The following is a 22,049-nucleotide window of genomic DNA, read 5'->3' as shown; positions in this document are numbered from 1 at the left end:
TTAGGCATTAATGTGCCAGTGTTTCTGTGGAAGAACTGGCAGGCTTATAGAACAAAAGGGCAAATGGGTTAAGTCTTGATGTCCCAGTTGTTTTGTTGTCTCCTCTGAGTTCTGCTTAGGTACAGAATTCTCTTCCAATTCTACTTCAGCAAGACATTGTCTTTTTTACACACAAAGCTCTTTTAAATGTAAACTCTAGCCACTGTAACAAACACTACTCGAACCTTATAAAAACTTCTCTGTTGTACACTAGGAGACGCTGAGCAGAGAATTGTCTCTTGGTACATAAGTGTCCAGTTATTTAGGATACTGCTTCCCTTGGTCTTACCTTTTGGTAGTTTCATGATTCTTGCTTGAAGACTAATATTCTGGCGAAACCAAAGCTAAGTTCTTAAACTTATAAATCTCTTAGATGCTGTTTTTATCGTGACTTCAATGGTGACTTTGTTAAGGCCTTCTGTAACCCACACTTGATTGCCATCTTCTGTTGTGGCTTCCCTCAATGTATTAACCCAAGCTGCTGCCAACTGTCAGAAAACCCTCTGCAGCAGGGAGTCCAAAAAATAAGAGATTTTGCTAATTGCCAGATATGCTAGGTCTCCTCTGCCTGATACCTTTGTACAAAACAAATCCACTAATGTGTTCTCATGTGCTGGTTTCAAATCCCAGCAGCATTCTTCTGATAGCTATAAAGTTTACAACATAATATGTATTTACAAGTCTTAGCATGGTAGGAGATTGGTGAGTTTGGACTTCAAGGAATCTCACATGAAGAACAGCAGCAAACTTCAAATGATTTGCAAGCTGAAGTCTGCTTTTGTCTTTGCTAGTGTATTTAGTGTATTGAATAGGACTATCAATTAACTAGCGTTAATTTGCATGATTAACATAAGAGCCAATTAACATGTTACATTTTTTAACACATTGATTGCACACATGGTTTTGGATGCCTGGGCTCCTCCTCATTGCAGTCATCGCCAGCTCTGGACCACAGCTTCAGCATATTCCCGTGCCCTTCCCCTGCCCCTATCCTTCACTCCCAAACCACAGCGCCACTGCCGCCACCCCCCCCTGCTGCTGCTCCTCATTCCTGACCCATGATACCCCACATCCTGCCAGGGCATGCAGGGGGTCCCCCTGCTTCAGGCTCCAAACCCCACACTCACTGCCCAACCATACAAAGTACCTGCATAATTTTGAGTTTTTAGCTGTATAATTAAAACTGCAATTAAATGCAACCATTTGTTTTAATTGCACAGCTAATTGCAATTATTTTTAAATCATTTGACAGCCCTATTATTGAATACCTATTTACTTACTTTGCTTTTAAATGTAATATTAAGAAGTCATTTAAGCTTGCTTTATTTATTGCCTGACACAGCTTTTCAATAATTCAGATAACCATCATGGGCAGACTAAATGAATGTGTAATAAGTGCAAGATATTAGAGCATTATTGACTTTTTCAGTTAAACAGTTGCTGTTATGTTGCCAAAATTAGGACTTTAGGAAATGAGGGGGAGGAGAAATTAGGAAACTGCTAATGTCTCAATGCCATAGTAACTCTTTTTAGATGGGGAGGCAACTTACATCTCTTGCTCTTGTACTCCTAGTAGAGTGGGGATAGAAAAAGAAAACATGGTCAGCTTGTTGGTATGAGAAGAAGAATGTATGTCAGTGGTGTTAATTTTCATTTGGAAGTGCAGGTGCTGTGTTGTTACTGAAATTAATAACTTACTTTATTTTTTAAAGTATTTTTCTTGGTTTGTTTTATTAGGCAGACTTATCTCTGTATAACGAATTCAGATCATGGAAGGATGAACCAACTATGGACAGGACATGTCCTTTTTTAGACAAAATCTATCGAGAAGATATCTTTCCATGTCTAACCTTCTCAAAAAGTGAGGTAATGTATTTATTCAATGAAAATGTTGTCATTGGCATTATGCATTTTTACGGAAGAGATTTATTGTGAAACTGTTTCCACAACTTTTTCTCAGTACTTGGCTCACTAAAATGCAACTTACACACAAAGTTACAGTAAAAACCTTATCTGTTTGTTTATTTAATTGTGGGTTGGAGAAATCACTATTGAAGATGAATTGGCGAGATGTTTATAGATTCTTCTCTAGCTTTTCCTGTGAAGTGAATGTCAGTGTGCAGTTAATTGCTATACCAACCATGCATGACCCTTTTAAAGTGAGAGAGAGGTTTTGGCTTCCCCTCAGTTAGTTCTGTTCTTCAAATTTTAGTGCTGTCAGGAAGCTGGCATTGAAGGAAGTAGCAACTGTTCTCTTTACCTTACAAAGGGTCTTTTAGGAAGGACGTGGTTATTCTAGTTTTTCTTCCCTACCCTTTTATATTTGTGACTATAGAGGCCCCAACAGCCTTGCCTCAGGAGGGTCTTTTTCTTCTCTCCGTCTCAAATCAGCCAGGGAAGCAGGTGTAAACAGACAGGTCTGGATGTACCAGACTGAGAATAAGGACACAGTTCTTTCTAGTTGTGCTACTCAGGCTGCAGACAGGAAGAGGCATGGTAGTAGCATGCCATGCTCTAGATGCTGTCAGCAGGATGATTGCTTACATACTTGTTTTGAGTAAGCCTTGGCATGTTTTAACCTATATTGGACAAAGACCAGAATTGACCCTCTCCTCAGCCCCTTTGTGTTTGTCCCTCTGTCAGTTGTATATAGCATTTACTAAGTACATTTGAAAATTCAGCCTCAGTTCTTAGATATTCTTAAAATAAGTGGGGAAGGCAGACCAATTTCTTTATGCTCATGGCTTCATTTTTTTTAATAAACATTATGATACTCCTGGTCCAGTGATGTATTTTCCTCCTTTGTTTTAGTGTTCTGCTTTTCTGTAATCTGTGTATCCTATTTCAAGTGGTCATTAGAGCACAGAGTCCTTTAGTTATTTTTATATTGGTTTTTTATGTTCCTTGTAGAACAAAATATTCAACAGCTTTTCGGCACAATATTTTATATTGCTACAGTAGTTCCTATTTGTTTCTCTGATTTACTTAACCTAGGTCATCCTGTTTTTTCCCTGGCCATCTCATTTTCTTATAATTTCCACTTCACTGATGATATTTACTAATATATTACTGGAAAAGGGCAGAATGGAGCATTTGTCTTTTCTCTGTGCATAATTTATGCAGTTTCTAGGACCTGTGGATAGAGTGACCAACTCTTTGTTTTCCTTTTAAATATAAACATACACATTGAGTTAGTGTAAACTAAATAGTAACTAAGCTTCACTTGTCTTATGTATGTGCTTAAATATTTTACCAAATATTCTCAAATATAAGATTACTCTGAACAGAAGATGGCCCTCCCAATAAACAAATTTGTAAATTTTCCATATGATTTTTCAGGTATAGCATCTAATCACTAGAGGTTTGCCTTGAATTTGTCCCCTTTCCACTACTGCAGCAGGGAAAATAAATCTGGGGGGTCAGGTAGCCCCCTTCACCCACAACTTGCCCCCCTCCCCTGTCACTGTCAGACCATGTTGTCCCTGATCATGTAGAAGCGAGGGGCAAATTTGAGACTGTTTATTTCAAAGTTAGCGTACTTTGTAATCATCTGCACATAGGCAAATTACAATAGATTCATAGACACTAGGGCTGGAAGGGACCTCAGAAGATCGCTGAGTCCACCCCCCTGCCCTGGGGGCAGGAAGTCAGCAGGAATCATAAGATCCCAACAAGATAAACATCCAAATGTCTCTAAGTACCCATGGACTTAATTCAGTGGTTTTCAATTCATGGACTCCTTGGGTTGAACCCAGCAGTGCTGCAGCCCTGCAGTCCCTCCACTCTCCCAGTGATATCAATTTACAAATGGAGTGGGTGTGGGTGAGGATGTGTGGGTATGTGTGTGACAGAGAGAAAACATTCACCATACACATGATAGATTCCCAAAGGGGAATGCAACTACATTCAAAATTTTGTAGGCATCTGCAAATGAAAAAAGGTTGAAAATCACCAATTTTTATGCGGAATTGGTGCATTTTCCCTTTTTTGAAACTGCTGCAAATTTTAGCAGAGGTACTTCATATGCATGATATTAGTCCAGAGCCAAAAAAATCATGATTTACCATTTATAGTTCATTCACTGGGCCCCAGCAGAATCAACAGTGTTTCAAGCCTTGGTGATCCTACAGCTCAGCACTGTCCATTATGTATATGTATTCTAGAAAAAACCCTCCCTACCTGCCATCCCCCCAGATCCCACTGCTAATTAGCCTCCTCACTCATGACTAGAACCAGGTATTCTTGTCATGAGTCTTGCTATCCTCTAAAAATGATATGCAGATGAAATCACAGGGCAAAATGGTTCCACTCCTCCTCATGGAGGGTGGAGCTATGCTAATACTATATGACAGGCTGATAGAGGGGGTGACAGAGAGATTCTAGGTGAACTGTTTGAGGTCCTGTCTGGTGATGTTTACCAGACATTTAAGGCTGGGGAAGAAAGTCACGGCACAGCTCAGCTATGGGAATGAAAAGGAAGTTGAAATTGTATTCAGTATAGTAGCTCACCATGACTTGAGAGAGTTGGCGCTGAGGGGGAATGGTGTACAGAGAAGGGGATGATGTACAATATATCTTAACTCAGATGGCTTGCACTAAGCTGTCCTGTAGTTCCTGTCATCACTGAAAGCTTGATCAGTGCCTGAAAGGCAGAGGAAGGGATTGACAGAACGTTGGGGTATAATGAGTGGAGGAAAAGAGGCCCAGTACTCAAAATGGTGGTAGTGGAGGTAAGTAGCTGTGGAAGAAATCAAACTTCGCATTGTGGTTGAATCAGAACCGACAGAGCCAACTTTTCTTTATTTATGGCTATACTGTGATCACAGGAAGAATTCCATACAGCAACGGGAATCACCCACTTGTCTGTTTCAAAGGATTTCTCGCACTCTCTAAGTTTACAAGCATATTTATACTTATGACCAAGAAAGAGAAAAGAATATGACCTTGGATAAACAAAACAATAATAAATTATACAGACATTTAGGAAGTTTACTTAAACAACCTATCTGTGCACAGGGCAATATATCAAGGCAGACCATGGCATGCAAGATTTCTCATCTCAGAACATTTAACTGAAATAAGCAGTATCATCTTTCTGGTCTATGTCTGTTTTTCTAGTCAAATAGGTCAGAAGCCCAATTAAATTACTCTTACATAGTGATAACATGGAAAAAGAGTTGAAGAATAGAAATGAAGGTCTGGAGATGGGTAGAGAATTGGCAAAAGTGGGGAAGTGAGTATGGAAGAAGGTGATGGCAGGAGCAATAGTCGAGACAACAATGGCAGCAGCAGTGGCAAAGAAGGCGATGAAAGTGTCAGTGCCAGACAGAAGATGAGAGCAGAAGAGAGTGGATGATGGAGTGGGAGCAGCAGGAGAAAGTATGTCAGATGACAGATGAAGGACAGCAGGAACATGATGGAATGCCAGCCCATTGGGAGTGGCATAGCGGGATGACACAGAAAACGCAATGAACGATGGCAGGGAGGATTGGAGACTGCAGATAAAGGCAGTATTAGTGACAGAATGGAGATGGGATCAGCATTAAACAGATATGACTTTTTGGAAAAGATGCTGTTTGAGATGCTGGAGGTACAGCCAGAGCACCTGACCAGCTTAATTGCTTTTTGAAACAGAAAGTCTTGGCAAATCCCTTACTGGAATGGAGATGAGTACGGAAAATTTTTGGAAGAAATATGCAGAGGAATGTAAGAAGGAGGATTTAAGAGGGATACAATTTATGGCAGGAGAAAAGACAAGGAAGTGAAAGATTATAGTACAAATGTATATGGATTTATTAGTGGAAGAAGACATAGAAAGGTGGCTGGAATTGCATGTTCAAAGAGTGTAATGAGTGTGGAAAAAGTGAGGGACAAATCTGGTATTTGGATGGGGTTATGGAGAGCACAAGTAATGTTACAGACAAACAAATGGAGCCCCAGGTGGGGTGAAGCACCTCCTATCTGTAAGCCAGCTGGGGGTACACCTGCATTTTTATGAGAGATTCCAAACAATGGGCAAGCAGCAAGGAAGGGCACCTGTCTGCGCACTGCCCTCACATACTGTGCTTCAAATGTGCAGGGAAGGGGGAACAGAGCAGCTGAGTGCCAGGAGTGCCTAAAATGCATTACTTGTTGGGGGGGGCGGGAGGGGGAGGCAGGGCAGTTGTTCTGAGGATGTCCAGCAGCCTTTGGAAACAAAGGTAGCCTCCCCAAGGAGCAGCCGGAATCAGAAGGGGATAGCGAGAAAGAGGTGGCTGAGGCAGAGAGAGCAATGGTGGAAGAGACTCTGCAGGAGAGAGAAGTGGAGAAGGGAGGAGCAGAATTTCTGTAATTGAGGCAACACAGGAGGATATAGGAGACAAAAGGGGAGGCGGGAACAGCAAACGGCTGGGATATGGAGGTGGGGGAAGGAAAGAAGGAAGAAACCCCACATGCACCAGAAGTGTTGATGGAACAAGGAAAAGAGCCAGACAGACTGGCAGGGAAAAGGAAGAAGTCATGGGCTATAAACAAGGAAAAAGAAACTTGATAAAGAGGGAGGGTGAGAGTTGGAGAGCAGCTTTCTGCTGCTAACGCCACTGGGCTCCAGCTCCGAGGCAGTGGTGGGAAGTGGAAGCTTTCCTTAATGCAAAAGCAATTGGGCAGCTTGCAAAGGCACCCAGAATGCAGTGAATTTTGGGGGAGGGAAGAATGTACCATGGCCGGCAGCAGTACCAAGGAGCCTTAAAGAAACAGGCATACTCTTTTTACAAGCAGCAAAATGGCACTGTTAATAGTATCAATATTGGGAGTGTTTTAATAGAAAACAGATGGAAACAGATTGAACAAGTGTTGAAACAGGTAAGGGCAGACATAATCTGCCTACAAGAAAGTAGTATACTGGGAGAGAGGGATTATAAACACTTTGAGAAAAGGTGGAGGTGGGGACCGTTTTGGTGGTCAGGGGCAAATGAGAACAAAGTGGCAGGTGTAGCAATACTTTTTAAGAGTTCAGAGTAAAACAGGTGGAAGACATAGTTAGTCAAAGACTACAGTGAATGATGCTATCAGGCAGGGGAACAGAATTAAAAATCTTCAATGTATATATGCACTACCAGAGTGTAAGGGGAGGAAGGCTCTGCTTAGGAAGCTAGCAGTTTGTGGGTGGAGAGAGATTGCAGATAATAGTGAAGGACTTCAATTGTATAATAGAAGCAGGTGACAAAACACGGGAAATAGGAGGTGGAACTTGAGACAGTTCGTCCAGATGGTTGACAAATAAAATAAAAGAGTTCTGAGGGGAAGTGGAAACGTTTTCACTAGAACTGGCTCCAGTGGAAAGAAACAATCAAGAACAGACTTTGTATTTGTATCAAAAGAAATAGAGTTAAGGAAGAAAGAAGCTGTAAGTATGGTATTTTGTGATCGCCTGATGCTGAAGGCAGAACTGAGTCTTGGTAAGAGCTCTGCAAGAGAAAGGGGAACATTAGTTAAATGTGCAACTATTACAAGATGAAATGTGCCAAGTGTACACAAGGTGGTATGAGAGGTGGAGAACACTGAAGAAATATTTTTAGAGTATCAGGAAATGGTGAATGATGGTGAAGAAGACAGGAGAATTCTTCAGGGGGGATGGCCAAATAACCATGGGGAAAAGAACAAAAGAGATGAGAGAGGTGCAAAGAAAGATAGAGGAGCTGCTAAAGGAAGCTGAAGAAGGAAGAAAGATACAAGAACTAGAAGAAACAAGCAGAGAGATAGCTGGTTTAAAAGAAAGATGAGAGAGAGAATGTTTTTAGTATAAGCACCATAGGTGGGAGAAAACAAGGAATGTTCCCAATATGTTTCAGCTAGAATTAAGTCAGTGAAAAGAGAGCTAAAAGTGGTGAGGGAAGATGTTGGTACACAGGTGGAAAAGCAGGGGAGGTGTTGGAGGCAATGAGACCACTTAATGAAGAGCTATGTCAGTAGAAGGAAATAGATAGGAAGAAGATGAAGGATTTACCGGAAGAGATTGAAGGGAAAGCAGAGGTGGAGGAGTGTTTCAAAATCTTTAAAAGAGGGAGATCACCAGGAGTAGATGGATTACCTAAGGAATTTTACAAAAAGTTTTGGGCATGGAAAGGGGAAAGGTATTACGGCATAGGAAAAGGTGACAGCAAGGTTACAGCAAATACTTTAGTTATGGTCCGGAAGGACACTGCCCTTTGCTGGAAAAGTGGTGGCAGTTAAGGCTGTGCTGCTGCCAATTAGTCTATGTACAGGAATTGTATTCCCACCAAAGTGGCAGCAGATAGTAAAAGTACAGAGGGAAATGTGTGTGTTCTTCTGGAACGCCAAAAGAGAAAGGTTGGCTAGATTTGAACTGTACACAGTATGAGGGATGGGGGCTGCTGGACTTGGGATTGTGTGTCTATGCAAATTATGTAAGCGCGGTATGCAAGATAACAGAGTGGAAAGCAGTGTGTATCACCGAATTTCACATAGCTGCAATTTTGAGGAAATGGGGAATATATCAGACCTCTTTTAAAGAGTCCATGGGCATAGCAGCCACTTATTCATTGCATCAGATGGAAGGTTTCATATAGAGGTATAAAATAGGGAAGGTAGTGCTGGAGGTCCTGAGGGATCGTAAGAAATTGATGAAAGGTAAGGGAGAAAGACAAAATGGTGCTGGTAGGAAATTTCACAGAAGGACAAATTAAGAAGGTGTGGGGAGTGGTGGTGGGTAAACAACTAAAACAGACCCATGCTGACCTAGCGTGGATGCTTGTAAGAAATATCTTGACACTGAGAGAGGTGCAACACAGATGTGGCTTGATGAGCGCATCAGTATGCCCAAGGGAGAGGTGCAGGGAAGAAGAAATGATGGGACGTGTTGTGGGAGTGTATATATGGGGGTGTGGGAAAAGGTCCACTGCTTTCTGATTGTCACCAAAATAAACCTGTTCTTATTGCGGAAGCTGATACAATGTGGACTTATACCAAAGGAACTGGAGGAAGCGTTAGTAAGGACTTAAAAAATGATTAAGAACTTTACTAGCATGTTTTAAAACTATGGAAATTAAGAAACCTCAGGGTTTTAAGGAGTTCACTTTCACTGAAAGAGTGCCTCAAGCTGGGACTGCATGAAATACTACATCAATCAGGACAAGGAAGAGATTGGAGAAGAAGCAGCAAAGAAATAGAGGAAAAGGACTGGACACACTTGTTTCAATGAACCAACAAAAGAAGGGGCAGAGAGTTTCAGGTGGTTGGCGAGGTAATCGTTTTTCATGGGGGTCTATGAAGAAAATGAGTTCTGTAAGCATTTTGTTTTTTGTTTTTTTGTGGGAAATTGATGCATGTTGTTTAAGAGTTTAATGTATGTAGCAGCATGCTTTTGATATGTAGTTGTTTCTGTCCTAAGAAGTCTTGGTAAAACAAGGATGAGCGATACGTGTAGGTTTGTAAATGTAGGGTTATAGGTGTGTTTTTTTTTTTTAAATAAAATTTTGTTAAAAATTCCCATCCATGTGTTTGCCTGATATGGGCCATGTTTTATAGTCATGCTCAGTGTTGGCTACATTTAATCAACTTCATAGTTGGCTTCCATTATTGAGCACATTCTGCTTTTGGCAGCAGTTTAATGGTGAGACAGTTTATTTAGTGCAAATATAGACAATGCTGATTGGAGGAAAAATCTTTGTCTTGTATTGGAGTAAATATGGTAATTTGAATAGTTGCTGCATTATATACATGATTTTATATGATACTTTGTAGGTGCCCTTTTTGTTTTTTGGAGAAAGGCAAACAAAGGTATTCTGTTTTGAGCTACCTCTGTAAAATCAGTACTCTCAAATATATTTTCAGTCAAAGCTTGTGAAGAGTATTTCTGCTAATAATGGATGCTTAGAAAGAGAACACAGTAAACCAGCGAGGGCCAGTGTTTTTGACATATATGCCCCAAATCAGCCCTGCACCCTCCTCGGGTGCTATACCAAGTCTTTTCCCTTACCTGATCTGCTGCTCAGCCTTGTGCTCCCTTCCTAATCTGATGCTATGGTTTCTGCTTCATGCCCGATCCGCCACTATGCTGCCTGTTCCTCTCCAGTTTACCACAGGCCACACAGAGGCTGCCAATGCCACTTGTGGCACCTATAGCACAAGTTGGCTGCCCTTGCCACCTACTAGACCATGTTGTTTGTTCTTTTAAGTGCATTTTTTCACGACTTGGAGGGCAGGGTTGTTTGGGCAGGAGGCTGAGAAGTAGATCTTTTGGTTTTACTGTCTTTGGCATATAGGGTAAATTCCTTAACCCTCCTACAGTTTTCTAGTTACTGGTCTGAGAATCTGAATATTGTATAATGTTTATAACTTAGTTCTGTTTAAGTAGCATTTGTATAGCTATAAACCCCTTCTTCCCTGAAGCCAGCAAATAATGCCAAACCACTTCTAACTGAGTTTCATTTTGGTTTTTTTTTCCCTTTGCAGCTAGCTTCAGCTGTTCTGGAGGCTGTGGAAAATAACACCCTGAGCATTGAACCAGTTGGCTTGCAACCTGTCCGATTTGTGAAAGCTTCTGCAGTTGAATGTGGGGGACCAAAGTAGGTTGAGCTAAGAGATGCTTGTTGTCTTTTTTAGAAAGTGGATGATTCTTGGTTAAATTTATCAGCATATAACACTATCATGACGTGGATAAAATGCATGTCTTAGGGCATTTATACACATACATTTGTCTTCTCTGACACAGGAGATCCAGCACATTGAAGCAGACTCAGTTAATCAAGTTTGCTCCGCACATGAGCTGATGCACCTGGTGCTGCATTGCATGTATTTGTATAAATGGTGAAATGCACATCACCACTGAGAAAATGGTGGTGGTGTGCTTTTGAACTAAAACACCTTCAATGTGTGTTAGCTTAAAATCATGTCATCATCATTTTCTCAGTGCTGATGCGCATTTCACCATTTATACAAATATATATGTATACACGCATCAAAGGGGGCAAGAGGGCGCAAAGGCCCCCATGGCTCACCAAAAGCATCTGGAAACATGTCCAAGCTAAAAAGGAGGTGTACACCCATTAGAAGGGAGGGGCCATCACCAGAGAGGACTATACCTCTTGCTCAGGACTGTAGGGGGGCAGTCAGGAAGGCCAAGGCAGAGATGGAACTGAGACTAGCTACACGGATCAAGGATAACAAGAAGTCCTTTTTTTTAAATACGTAGGGGGTAAAAAGAAGGTACCGGGTAACGTGGGGCCTCTGCAGGACTAGCTAGGAAATCTGGTTGGCGCACCAGACAACAAAGCTAACCTATTTAACATTTCTTTGCCTCCATTTTTCTGAGTGGGGACCTGGTCATCCCCCCACTGGGACTCCCATAGGTCCTGTGGGAGGCACACCCGGGCCTAGCGTCAGCAAGGACCTAGTCAAGGAACTTCTGGAGGGACTGGATGTATTTAAATCAGGAGGTCCAGATGATCTCCACCCCAGAGTGCTGAGGGAACTAGCAGAGGGTTTTGAGGGACCTCTGGCACAGCTTTACGAGCACTCATGGTGCTCTGGCGATGTGCCAACATGGATCCCATTTTCAAAAAAGGGAGGAAGGAGGACCAGGAAACTATAGGCCTGTTAGTCTTACCTTGGTCCTGGGGTAGCTTTTTGAGAGAATTATCCTGGTGCATGTCCACGAGGGACCAGCAGGGGAGACTGTGCTTAGGGGCGACCAACACGGGTTCATTAGAGGCAGGTCCTGTCAGACCAACCTGGTGGCCTTCTATGACCAGGTCACCAAATCCCTGGATGCAGTGTCACTCTGGATATAGTTTCTGGATTTTAGGAAGGTCTTTGATACTGTCTCTCACCCCATTCTCATTAAAACCTACGAGACTGTGGCGTTGATACCTACACAGTCAGATGAGTCATTAACTGGCTGGAAGGCCTCACCCAGAGAGTGGTGGTGCACAGGTCTTATTCGACCTGGGATGTGGGCAGTGGGGTTCTGCAGGGTTTGGTCCTCCGGTCCAAACTGTTCAACATATTCATCAGTGACTTGGACAAAGGGGTAAAATGTACCTTGTTCAAATTTGCAGATGACACTAAGATGTGGGGAGAATGGGCACGCTAGAAGGAAGGAAAAGGCTGCAATCGGATTTGGACAGGCTATAGGGGTGGGCGGAGGAGAACAGGATGGGTTTCAACACTGACAAGTGCAGGGTATTGCACGTGGGAAGGAAGAACCAGCAGCATACTTACATGTTGTAGAACTCCCTTCTCATCAGTGCAGAGGCAGAGAAGGATCTTGGAGTCATTATTTGAGGCCAATATGAACATGGGCTGACTGTGGGAATGCAGTCAGGAAGGCCAACCATAAGTTGTCATGCATCCACAGATGCATCTGAAGCAGGCCCAAGGAGGTGATCCTCCCCCTCTGTGTGACACTGGTCAGGCCGCAGCTGGAGTACTGTGTCCAGTTCTGGGCGCCACATTTCAGGAGGGATGTGGACAGCATGGAGAGGGTCCAGAGGAGGGCCACTCGCACGATCAGGGGGCAGCAGGGCAGGCCCTAGGAGGAGAGGCTAAGGGACCTGAACCTGTTCAGCCTCCACAAGAGAAGGCTGAAGGGGACCTAGTAGTGGCTGTTTACAAACTAGTCAGAGGGGACCAGCAGGCATTGGGGGATTCCCTGTTCCCCCCGAGCAGTACCAGGAGTGACAAGAAATAACGGTCACAAGCTGGCAGAGGGTAGATTGAGACTAGACGTCAGGAGGCACTACTTCATGGTCAGGGTGGCTAGGATCTGGAACCGACTTCCAAGGGAAGTGGTGCTGGCTCCTACCCTGGGGGGTTTTAAAAGGCTGGATGAACACCTGCCTTGGGTCATTTGACCCCAGTACTCTTTTTCCTGCCATGGCAGGGGTTGGACTTGATGATCTGCTCAGGTCCCTTCCGACCCTACTAACTATGAAACTGCCTCAGCGCTGGATGCTTTTAAAAGCACCTGATGCTGTGGCACAAATGTGTACAAATGCCCTTAAACTTTTAAATATTAGGCATATTAGGATTCTATCACCTGAGCTTTGGTAAGGAGAAGATAAATGAGTGCCAAATATGATACTTACAAAATGGACTAACACTTCTGAGAGAGCCCACAAGAGAAATGAGGTAATCTTTTGGAGTGAAAAGATGGATCCATTTATGACGTGATTATAATAACATCCTTAAAATAACGTAGTCATTTTAATGCAAAGCTTCATTTTTTTAAATTTTATTTTACATACTAAAGTAAACAAACTACTTAAAATAATCCTTATAAAGTCTCTGTCCTGCAAGGTATTTGATCAAACCCAGGTAAGTATATTATGTGGGATGAATTGATTGCAGGAATGGGAGGCTGTGGACACCTTGTATGGGAAGATTTTCCAGAAAGCTTCATTGGAAGAAGTATGTATGAAGGAGGACAGGATATGTGCATAATGCTTAGAAGTCTGAAGCATTGAACGCAGTCTGAAAATAAACATAAAATTATGGGAGACCAACAAAAAAAAAGCAGGTCAATGAGTTGGGAAGAAACACATACAGAGCAAATACTTGGAAGACTGGCAGTGATTTTAGGTAGGAATTGACATGAGGATGAATTTAAAGCTGACACAAGAAGAGATAGTCAGAGGAGAATGGTATGCAATTTGAATGGCAGAAGAGGAAGATTATTTTAGCAGCTGCTTTCTGGGTAGAATTGCCAGGATTAGGAGTAAACAAAGAAATGTAGGGGAATCTGGAGAGCTGAGTTTGCAGTAATTGGGGTGACAAATGCTTAAGTCACTGGGGGTTGTTGGCAGTAGAAGTGCAGAGGAAAGGAAGGTACTGAGCTGATCTATAGAAAGCTGACCTGCCGAAAAAGTCAAGTTTCAACACTTTCCCATAGAAAGTTTTGTCAAAATTGATATGTTCTCTCATAGTATTTCGATTGTTGACAGAGCTTGTTTTACAACCATCTCTACTTAACTTCGTATTTTTTAAATACAAATGTTCTGCCTTTCCCAAATTTAATGTAGGACTTCTGCATTTTGTTTCAGTGAGGTGTAATTTTTTTAAAGTAAGGGAAATGAATATATTCTGTTTGATTCTTAATCTTTCCCTTCGAGAAAGCTGTTTAAACTGATGGGTGAAGTTTTACAAACTAATCATTTAGAACCCTGCAAAATCCCCAGGTTCACTAAGGTTTTTGTATGTTCTTTAACTTCAGCAGATTTGTAGTTGAGAGAAGTATCCTGGCCACCAAAACTAGACTTGCAAGAAAGTTAGTATATCATAGGGTTCCACCAGCCATGTTAAATGGCCATGCAACATTGCTGATATTCCAGTGCCAAGTAGTGTGGGATACATGATGCTATAGTTCTCTTAGTTGCTTGTGGGGTTAATTACTTGAATCCTGTAGGGAAGCCAAGCTGCCTCCTGGTTGCAGATGGCATCCTACAGCTTCTACTCAACAGCATTTGTATGCCAAGAATTTCCACACATCTGTTCTAAATCCCTGCCCTCCTTTCCTGTTATGGCAAATGCACCTACACTGTTTTATACTCCTGCCCCCCATACTGTAGGTATACAACAAAATGTGTAAAGCAGTTGAAATTTTTATTTCAACTGTAATTATATTTTGTTTCTGTATAATTTACACAATGTTTTTACCTTATGAAAAGAAGATTTTGGAATTTTCCTTCTGTGGTAAATTTCAGAATTTCAACTTTTTGTTCTGATTCAGAATGCAAACAAGTAGGAAATTCCATTTTCTGCTCAGCTCTATCTTTTAGTAATAACAGTCAAGCCATAGAGCACCACAAAGCAATGCAAGTTTAAACACTTAATTCCATCTAATCCACAGGTGATACCTGAGGTGAAAGGTCTGATCCATAAATTAATACAGGAAAGGGAAATATGGATTTTTTTTCTTTTTAAGTGGTACTTTATATTCACTTGGCATGTATGTGGCTCTTCTGGAGAATTAATACCCTATCTCTTGTATTCAGTCAGACAGGTACCTGAATATTCTGACCACTATTTTCAGTGTATTATCTTATTTACATTTTGCCTTAGATGTGAAATGGTAAAGTTAATTTTAAAGAACATCAGGAAGCATTTTAAATGACATGGATGAATGTCCAGTTTAGGTGCTATATTTCACTGAACGTATTGTATATTGTAGTCTTGACTCTGATGTTTTGATAGCTTTTTAATCAATTAGTGAACTGCTTTTCATTTGCCCTGCAACTTGTTTCATTAGCCCTTGGTGGTAGTGGTGTAACATCCTCTGTTTCCATCCAGGGGATACATGTCATCACAGTATACTTTTGGTTCTGAAGCATTTTTGGCTATTTAACTTATTTATTGAGGTCACCTTGGTTGTTTCATATTTGAAAAGTGTGTGGTTTTTAGCTTCCGTAACTTTGAGGAATGTGGAATTTAAGAGAAAAGAACAAAAAAACTTCTGAGGTCCACTTGGCATGTTGCCAGAACCTAATTTTGTCAGACAGATACCTAATTACTGTAAGGTGGTTACTTTAGAAGATCCTCCAACGTTGTTTTAGTTGCTATGTGGTTTTATTTTAGAAGCAGTTTTCCCGCAAGAGGAAGTGGAGTCCTCTAGTTCTCATAAGCTTTAGACACTGCTTCTCTTACTGAGGAATGTAGTGGACAACAGTTTTAGAAACTTTTAGACTAGCTACCAGAGCTCAGTATGGTCCTTTTCCAAAAATGAGTCCATTATGTCTGCAGTCCTCTCATACTCTGTCAAAAAAGAGATGGGGAAATTGGACTAAGGCTGTCCATTTCAATTCCTCTGTCAAGGATTCTTTATAATACTGTGAATGCAAAGTACAATATAAACTGAAACATAAAAGCAATTTTTAACTTTATAAAATGCATCCTGCACAGGTTTCAGACAAATGAGCAGTATAACAATGTAAACTGAAGGCAGGATAGAGATGTGCTTTATGGACTAACTAAATCAGTGACGCATAAGCTCTTGTAACCTCAGGCTCACTTAATGAGATGCTGTGAAAGGACATGCACAAAACAGCCTATCAAAGAGTATATAAAAGAATGTAAGAGAAAAGGATGGGGGTGGGGGCAGTGCTAGGAGAAGCAAACAAGTTATAAACCTGTAGGGACAAAGTGGTTGCCAAAACTAATCCAGGCTATTGGATAAGAATGCATAGTCCCTGTTGAGACACTGCTTAATCCAGTCTGGATGACTTCTTCCCATTTCACATTTAAGTCTGCTTTTAAAGTTCTGTTGCTTATGAACAGTTACTCTTAAGTCAGCAATGAAATGTCCAGGAAGGTTAAAGTTTTCTGCCACATGCTCTTGTGTGGTTTTGCAATGGTGGCAGATCAGTGTCCTCTCATTCTTTCATGTAGGGATTGCTCTGTCTGTCCAGTGTAGACAGCAGAGGGGCACTAGAAGCAGGCAGTGGCATTTATAATGTTGTAGAGGTGCAGGTGAAAGACCCTTGTATGTTGGTCTGCATTGAGGAGGTGGCACATCTTGTATTTGATTCTGTTGCAAGGCCTGGTGCCTTGAGAATAGGAATTAGGTAGTCTGTTGCTTGAGACAAACTCTTTGAATTTGTGTGGATGCCTGTAGGCCAGGACAGATTTGACCCTTATGGGTACCTTGAGATGTTTGTTATTTTCCAGAAGGGGTAGGGAGGCTGTTAATGATGTGTCCAGGGTGTTTAAGCTGGGGGCTATAGGTGACAGCCAGAGGGATTCTGTTGTTCTTCATCAATGCAAGCCTGACTTCAAATGAACATAACTAACTTTTGAGACTGAATATGTTACAACTAAACGCAACATAAACACAGTATGCTCAAACTACTTTTTAAATATTGATTGCTAGAATTTATAGCATGTTTGGTAGAGCAGGAACTCCACTGGATGGATCCCTAGCTTCCTGTTTCAAGGTTATAGTTAACCAACTTGAAACATTTTGAATATAAGGGCATGTGATCAAGATTTGATTGACTACATATGCTAGAGCTGCTACTTAAATAGGCCTGAAAAGAAGATTTAAAAATCAATAAAATAAGGGCACAATGCAAAAACGATACTCTGTATAAAGTTAGAGTAGTTGACAACATAGCGTAGTAATGGCAAACAAAAAAGCAGTTCAGGGGGGAGTTAGTTGGCCATAGCAGAGCAATTTTAGTTGCTTTAAGAAAAATAAAATCTATGTCTTAACTTGCAAGTAATTGAGCTTCAGCAATGCCATTTAAAATAAACAAATTTTATATTTTACAGGAAATGTGCTCTCAGTGGACAAAGTAAGTCATGCAAACATAGAATCAAGTTAGGGGATTCAAGCAGCTATTACTACATTTCTCCTTTTTGCCGATACAGAGTAAGTAACTTTAACTTCATTTTGAGTTCATGTTGTATTCCATACAGATATGGAGATTAACCAAGTGTTATGTTTTTTACATTGTCTTAGATCACTTCTGTGTGCAACTTCTTTACCTACATTCGATACATCCAGCAAGGGCTTGTAAAGCAGCAGGACGGTGAGTGGAAATCCAAAGTGTGGTATACTTGTAGATAGCCAGTTAACTCTTTTTGTGTTTAAAAATAAAAAGGTATCATAAATGTACATAGAAGGAGTGATTAAACCATTACAGGGAGACCATTTCCTGGCACTTTTATATTAGTCATTAGTAGAGTTGAGTGAACTTTTCTAGGAAATAGATTATTTACCAAAAATGCAATTTCAGTTGATCTGAAACTATTTATCCATTCCATTGGTACTTGCTGAATAGTTTCAGCTTAAAATAACTTGTTTTGTCTCAAGCTACATAATGGGAGTGGAAGAGGAGGTGACAGTGGTTGTAATATAGTGGGTCCCTATCCTTTTTAGAGTTCAGATGTTAGGGCTGTTGCCTATAATGTAGAAGCTCAGGTTCATTTTCCTGCTGGACCTGAGGGAGTTTGAGTGCACGTCTCGCCTATCATGGAAGTTCTGTACATCCAGTCGCTCCACTTAAAATACTGTAATGATCATTGCAGAAGTGACTAATATCCAAGTGAGTGTACTAACTACCAGATGAGTATATTAACCGCCAGGCTGTAAAGTTATTTTGCTCTCCTTGGATCTGTGAAATGTAAGCTTGTTTTTGTTTTTTTGTGATCTGGATTTTCCTTCAGATGGAGTCACTGAGCACAGACTGCTACAGAAATACCCTAGAGTATGGTAATTAAGTCATTCTCTTCAGATATGGGTTCGAATGGAATAGTCATTGGGCTACTGAATGGAAAAAGGTCACAGGAGTTGCTGCCTCCTTGTTTGTTTTTTGAATGATGCCTAGTGTAAGCCTGTTGTTTCACTACTTTGTCTATGTCCAAGCTGTCTGAAATGTAATCAGACCCAGTCAGAATATATTGGGGGCAGTGAAATGTATATCTCTTTTCCTCAAAATGAAATGTTTTCAGGGTTTTTTTTATTTCAGCGAGAAAACTGAAACGTTTTCATTTGGTTGAGTCTGAACTTAACTTCCCCTTCCTCCCTTTTAGTTTGGCCAAATAGAAAAATTATGCATGAAGTCCTAGTTAGATGATTAGATTCTCATATGCATTTCTGACATGGACAATGGATACTCTGTGTTTAGGGTTTAATATGAGAAAAGATTGCAGCTTTTAGGTAGGTGCAGATGAAAAATATGTGCCCTTGGCCAGTGCTGTCAAGATATCAGAGCAGCTTGGTCAAACGTGACTGATAAACATTGGAGGGATTCTCTAATAAAAGGAACAGATATTATTACTGTCACTTCCTCAGGCAGGAAGGGGGCTTCCTGCCAGTTTTGTTCTTATCTATATTGAGCATTGGCAGTTAGTTTTTCTTTTCAGCTTTTATCTGGGCCAGTAATTAGAAAGCTGCTTAACTGTGCTGTTCCATTCTAGTAGAGTAGGTGCGCAGAAAAGTTGTGAAGGCATGGCAGCCAACAATTTAGCTTGCTTTGTGTAAGGTTTTAGAGGATTTTGCAAGATTGTTTTCATGCAACAGAAAATGTACCATTTAGCTGTTGCTTAAGTTACTTTAACAGTCAGTCTTAAGAATTTGCCTGCACTATGTAGCACGTTTGAGCCCCCGGAACAGCCATGATGCCCTTTGCTGGCCTTGTGACTCGTGATCTGGCTCCCTGGGTCCTCTTCCTTTTCCCTCACCTGCCATGCTTTGATGTAAGGAGTTAATTGATGAAAAGAGTCTGCCCTTAGGTCCCAGATAAAGCCCTTGTCTGTCTTTTGGTCAGCAGGTCCCTCTTAGACTCTGCTAGTGCTAGTCCTGCCCCTCACATGCTAAGTCCTTCCACACTCCCAGGGCACTTATCACCTTAAGGGATATTCATGACTTCCAGCCACCTGCCATAGCCATGCTCATGCCTCCCAGGTGTTATTGGTCAGTTGCTTCCATTGGGTCTCCTTGTGCCTCTCCACCCATGTTGGGGCTTCAGCCTTAACAGCCTCTGCCCCTCTAGCTGAGCATTTTAGTCTAGGCCCATTGCACCAGTCCTGGTTTCTGGGTTCCAGCACCCTGTCTTTCCACCTTGGGCACTGGGCCCCCTGACCCTGGTGTCTGCCTGCCTTGAACACTAGGCCCCCTGGCCCTGCCTGGCTTTCATCTCTGGCTCCCTGTTGCAACTGTTAATTTTTGCTAACTTGTTGGGCAAATGCCATTTTTTTAAAAGATTAATGTGATATCATTGTCATGATTTGGGTCTGTCTGCATCTTTGTTTCCTATCTTAGGCATTTAAGTCCAGTCTTTCCAAGTTACAGGTCTCTTGGTTGATCCTTTCTTGCCTGAGAATCCTGCAGTTTTCCCTGAATCTTGCAGCATGTTACCCTGTGTACCAGCTGACTTCTCAGCTGACCCCAAATGGGTTCAGGCATCCTGATGTTCTGTTTTTGAGCTGTGACCACTGTGAGAATACATTACGCTAGGGGTGTCAGATGGGGGCCAAACCAAGGATCTTTTGGCTGGTTGATGGAACAGATTGGAAGCACTCACTGAAGCCAGTGCACAAAACCAGTTCAGGTGTACCCAACACAGAGGAGTTGTTCAGGGCATGGGTGCCCTGTCAGACCTGCCCTGTGTACTAGTTCTGGAGCAGGTCCAGATGAGGCTCCAAACCATCAATGCAGGGCTGGTGTGGCATGGTGCCATGTGCAGTGTGTGCCCCGTGCCAACCCCCCATGCTGTATTCAGAGTGGGGTTGGCATGTACTGCACACTGTATGTGAAGCTGGCCAGCCTGTGTACTGCATGTAGCACAGGGAACTGGCATGGGGGGAATCCTGCATGCAGCACTCTGCCAAGCAGGCCGTGTGTGATGGCGGTGGTGTGACTCCCATCAGGCATGGCTCACATGCCAGGCCAGCTCCACGTACAGAGCACAGGGTTTGAGACCCATGGGTTGAATCCCCTCCAGGCTTTGTTTGACACTCTTGTAATAAACAGTACCTTACTTTTAAAAACAACTGTTTTATATTATTAAATTATTTATGCTAAATTTATGAAGACTACATACTATACAGTCAGTTGCACTTAATTCATATATTGGTTTTGTCATGGTTACTAAAAAGTTAAGAAAATTACAGGGAGTACACTTGGAAAATGTGTGGCTTTAAAATTTGAAGCAGTTATGTTTTGTACATTTAATTTCAAGTGTAGATTAGATGTGTTGCATTGTGCAAATATTTTCTCAGATAATTTACATCATGCACGAGATGCGCACACAGGCATTTATGAGAGTCCTTCACAGGTTCTGTTGCATATGTTTCTAGTCTCTGCTAATCTTTTCAAATGTTGGATATGGACCTCATTTCTGCAAAAATGAATTGGTTCCTACCAGGTTTTCTGAAAGGTGGTGGTGAAAATGCACTTTATTTCTTAAATTAAAAATAAAAATTTACTCATGTATTCACTTAGACGTGTTCACTTACTCACTTGAATTACACTTGCAGTCATTATAATTTAAGGAAACTTTGTTGCCTTCAGTATTTGATCATATAATAATGAAAATAATGTATGTGTAGTGCCTTTGAGTATTTGGTGTGGATCACAAAGAAGCCTATTTTGCTAGATGCACACAATAAAAACAAAATGTTAAGTTGCTAAAACTTTTTCAAAACAAAAAATCATGAGTCACTGATATTAACATATTATTGTATCATGCCAGAGCTCATTGTGGAATGGGTGAGCAGTTGGGGCATAATCACAAAAAATTGCAGTGTCCTCTTGAATTCCCAGGTTTCAAGGAGGAACACTTTCATTTACCCATAATGTTTCCTTTTTTCTTTTCCATTTTACTACTTTAAAAAAGCTTGTGCAAGTGGGGAGTAATGGGTGGAGAAGCAGGGCTAAAAAGCAGCACTTTTTTTTTTTGTTCTCATACTTTCAAAAAAATCTGAATCTAAGAATCTGAAAGTTTTGGATTTCTAAAAGTTCACTGTTCATATGAAAAAATATTACCTTAGAAAAACTTGAACGAGCTTGCATATCTAGTAGAGTGACTAAGAAACACATGCATGAGAGCCACTTCCAGGCTTATGGCCTGAAGAGCTGCAGTGATATTAGCCAGGGTAGTTTTAAAAACTGTTCTAAGTGTTGGGTGGTAGGATTTCCTCGGATGAAAATCTTTGCTGGGAGTAGGCCCACTAGCCAACAAGGTTGGGGAGGGGTTAATAGTCTTAAGCCCTTTAAAACTGAGATTCAAGGTTTCTGTAATGCACAATGCTTTAGTTCTGTACTAGATGTCAGGGACTGATGGACCAGACATTGCCAGCAGATGCATTATTTTATTATTGAGTTTCTTGCATCTGAAAGCTCCAAAGACCACTTAGAAGTTTAAGAATGCCTCATTTACAGATTGACAGCATATTTTGAACCTGCAGTTAAAGTTACCAGAGTTCACTTCAGACTGTGATGATGTCTGTCTGTCAAATGAGATACTTAAAACGCATATACAAACGTTGTGTTTTTCTGTGCAGAATAGAGAAGG

General features: G+C 41.4%; 1 protein-coding gene across 2 annotated transcripts in view; it reads left to right on the top strand.

Moving 5' to 3' along the window:
* Positions 1-22,049, top strand: part of RAB3IP (RAB3A interacting protein) — a 66,659-nt gene that overhangs the window by 42,965 nt on the left and 1,645 nt on the right. For both annotated transcript variants that reach the window (XM_019543226.1, XM_019543225.1), the window contains 4 exons: positions 1,777-1,905; positions 10,492-10,604; positions 17,302-17,401; positions 17,492-17,561. In XM_019543226.1, the coding sequence (XP_019398771.1) occupies positions 1,777-1,905; positions 10,492-10,604; positions 17,302-17,401; positions 17,492-17,561 (412 nt within the window). The remainder of the gene's footprint in view (positions 1-1,776; positions 1,906-10,491; positions 10,605-17,301; positions 17,402-17,491; positions 17,562-22,049) is intronic.

The sequence above is a fragment of the Crocodylus porosus genome, unplaced genomic scaffold, assembly GCF_001723895.1.
Source record: "Crocodylus porosus isolate Cpor-Errol unplaced genomic scaffold, CroPor_comp1, whole genome shotgun sequence".
In the NCBI taxonomy this organism is placed as follows: Eukaryota; Metazoa; Chordata; order Crocodylia; family Crocodylidae; genus Crocodylus; species Crocodylus porosus.
This window is presented reverse-complemented; position numbering and strand designations above follow the sequence as displayed.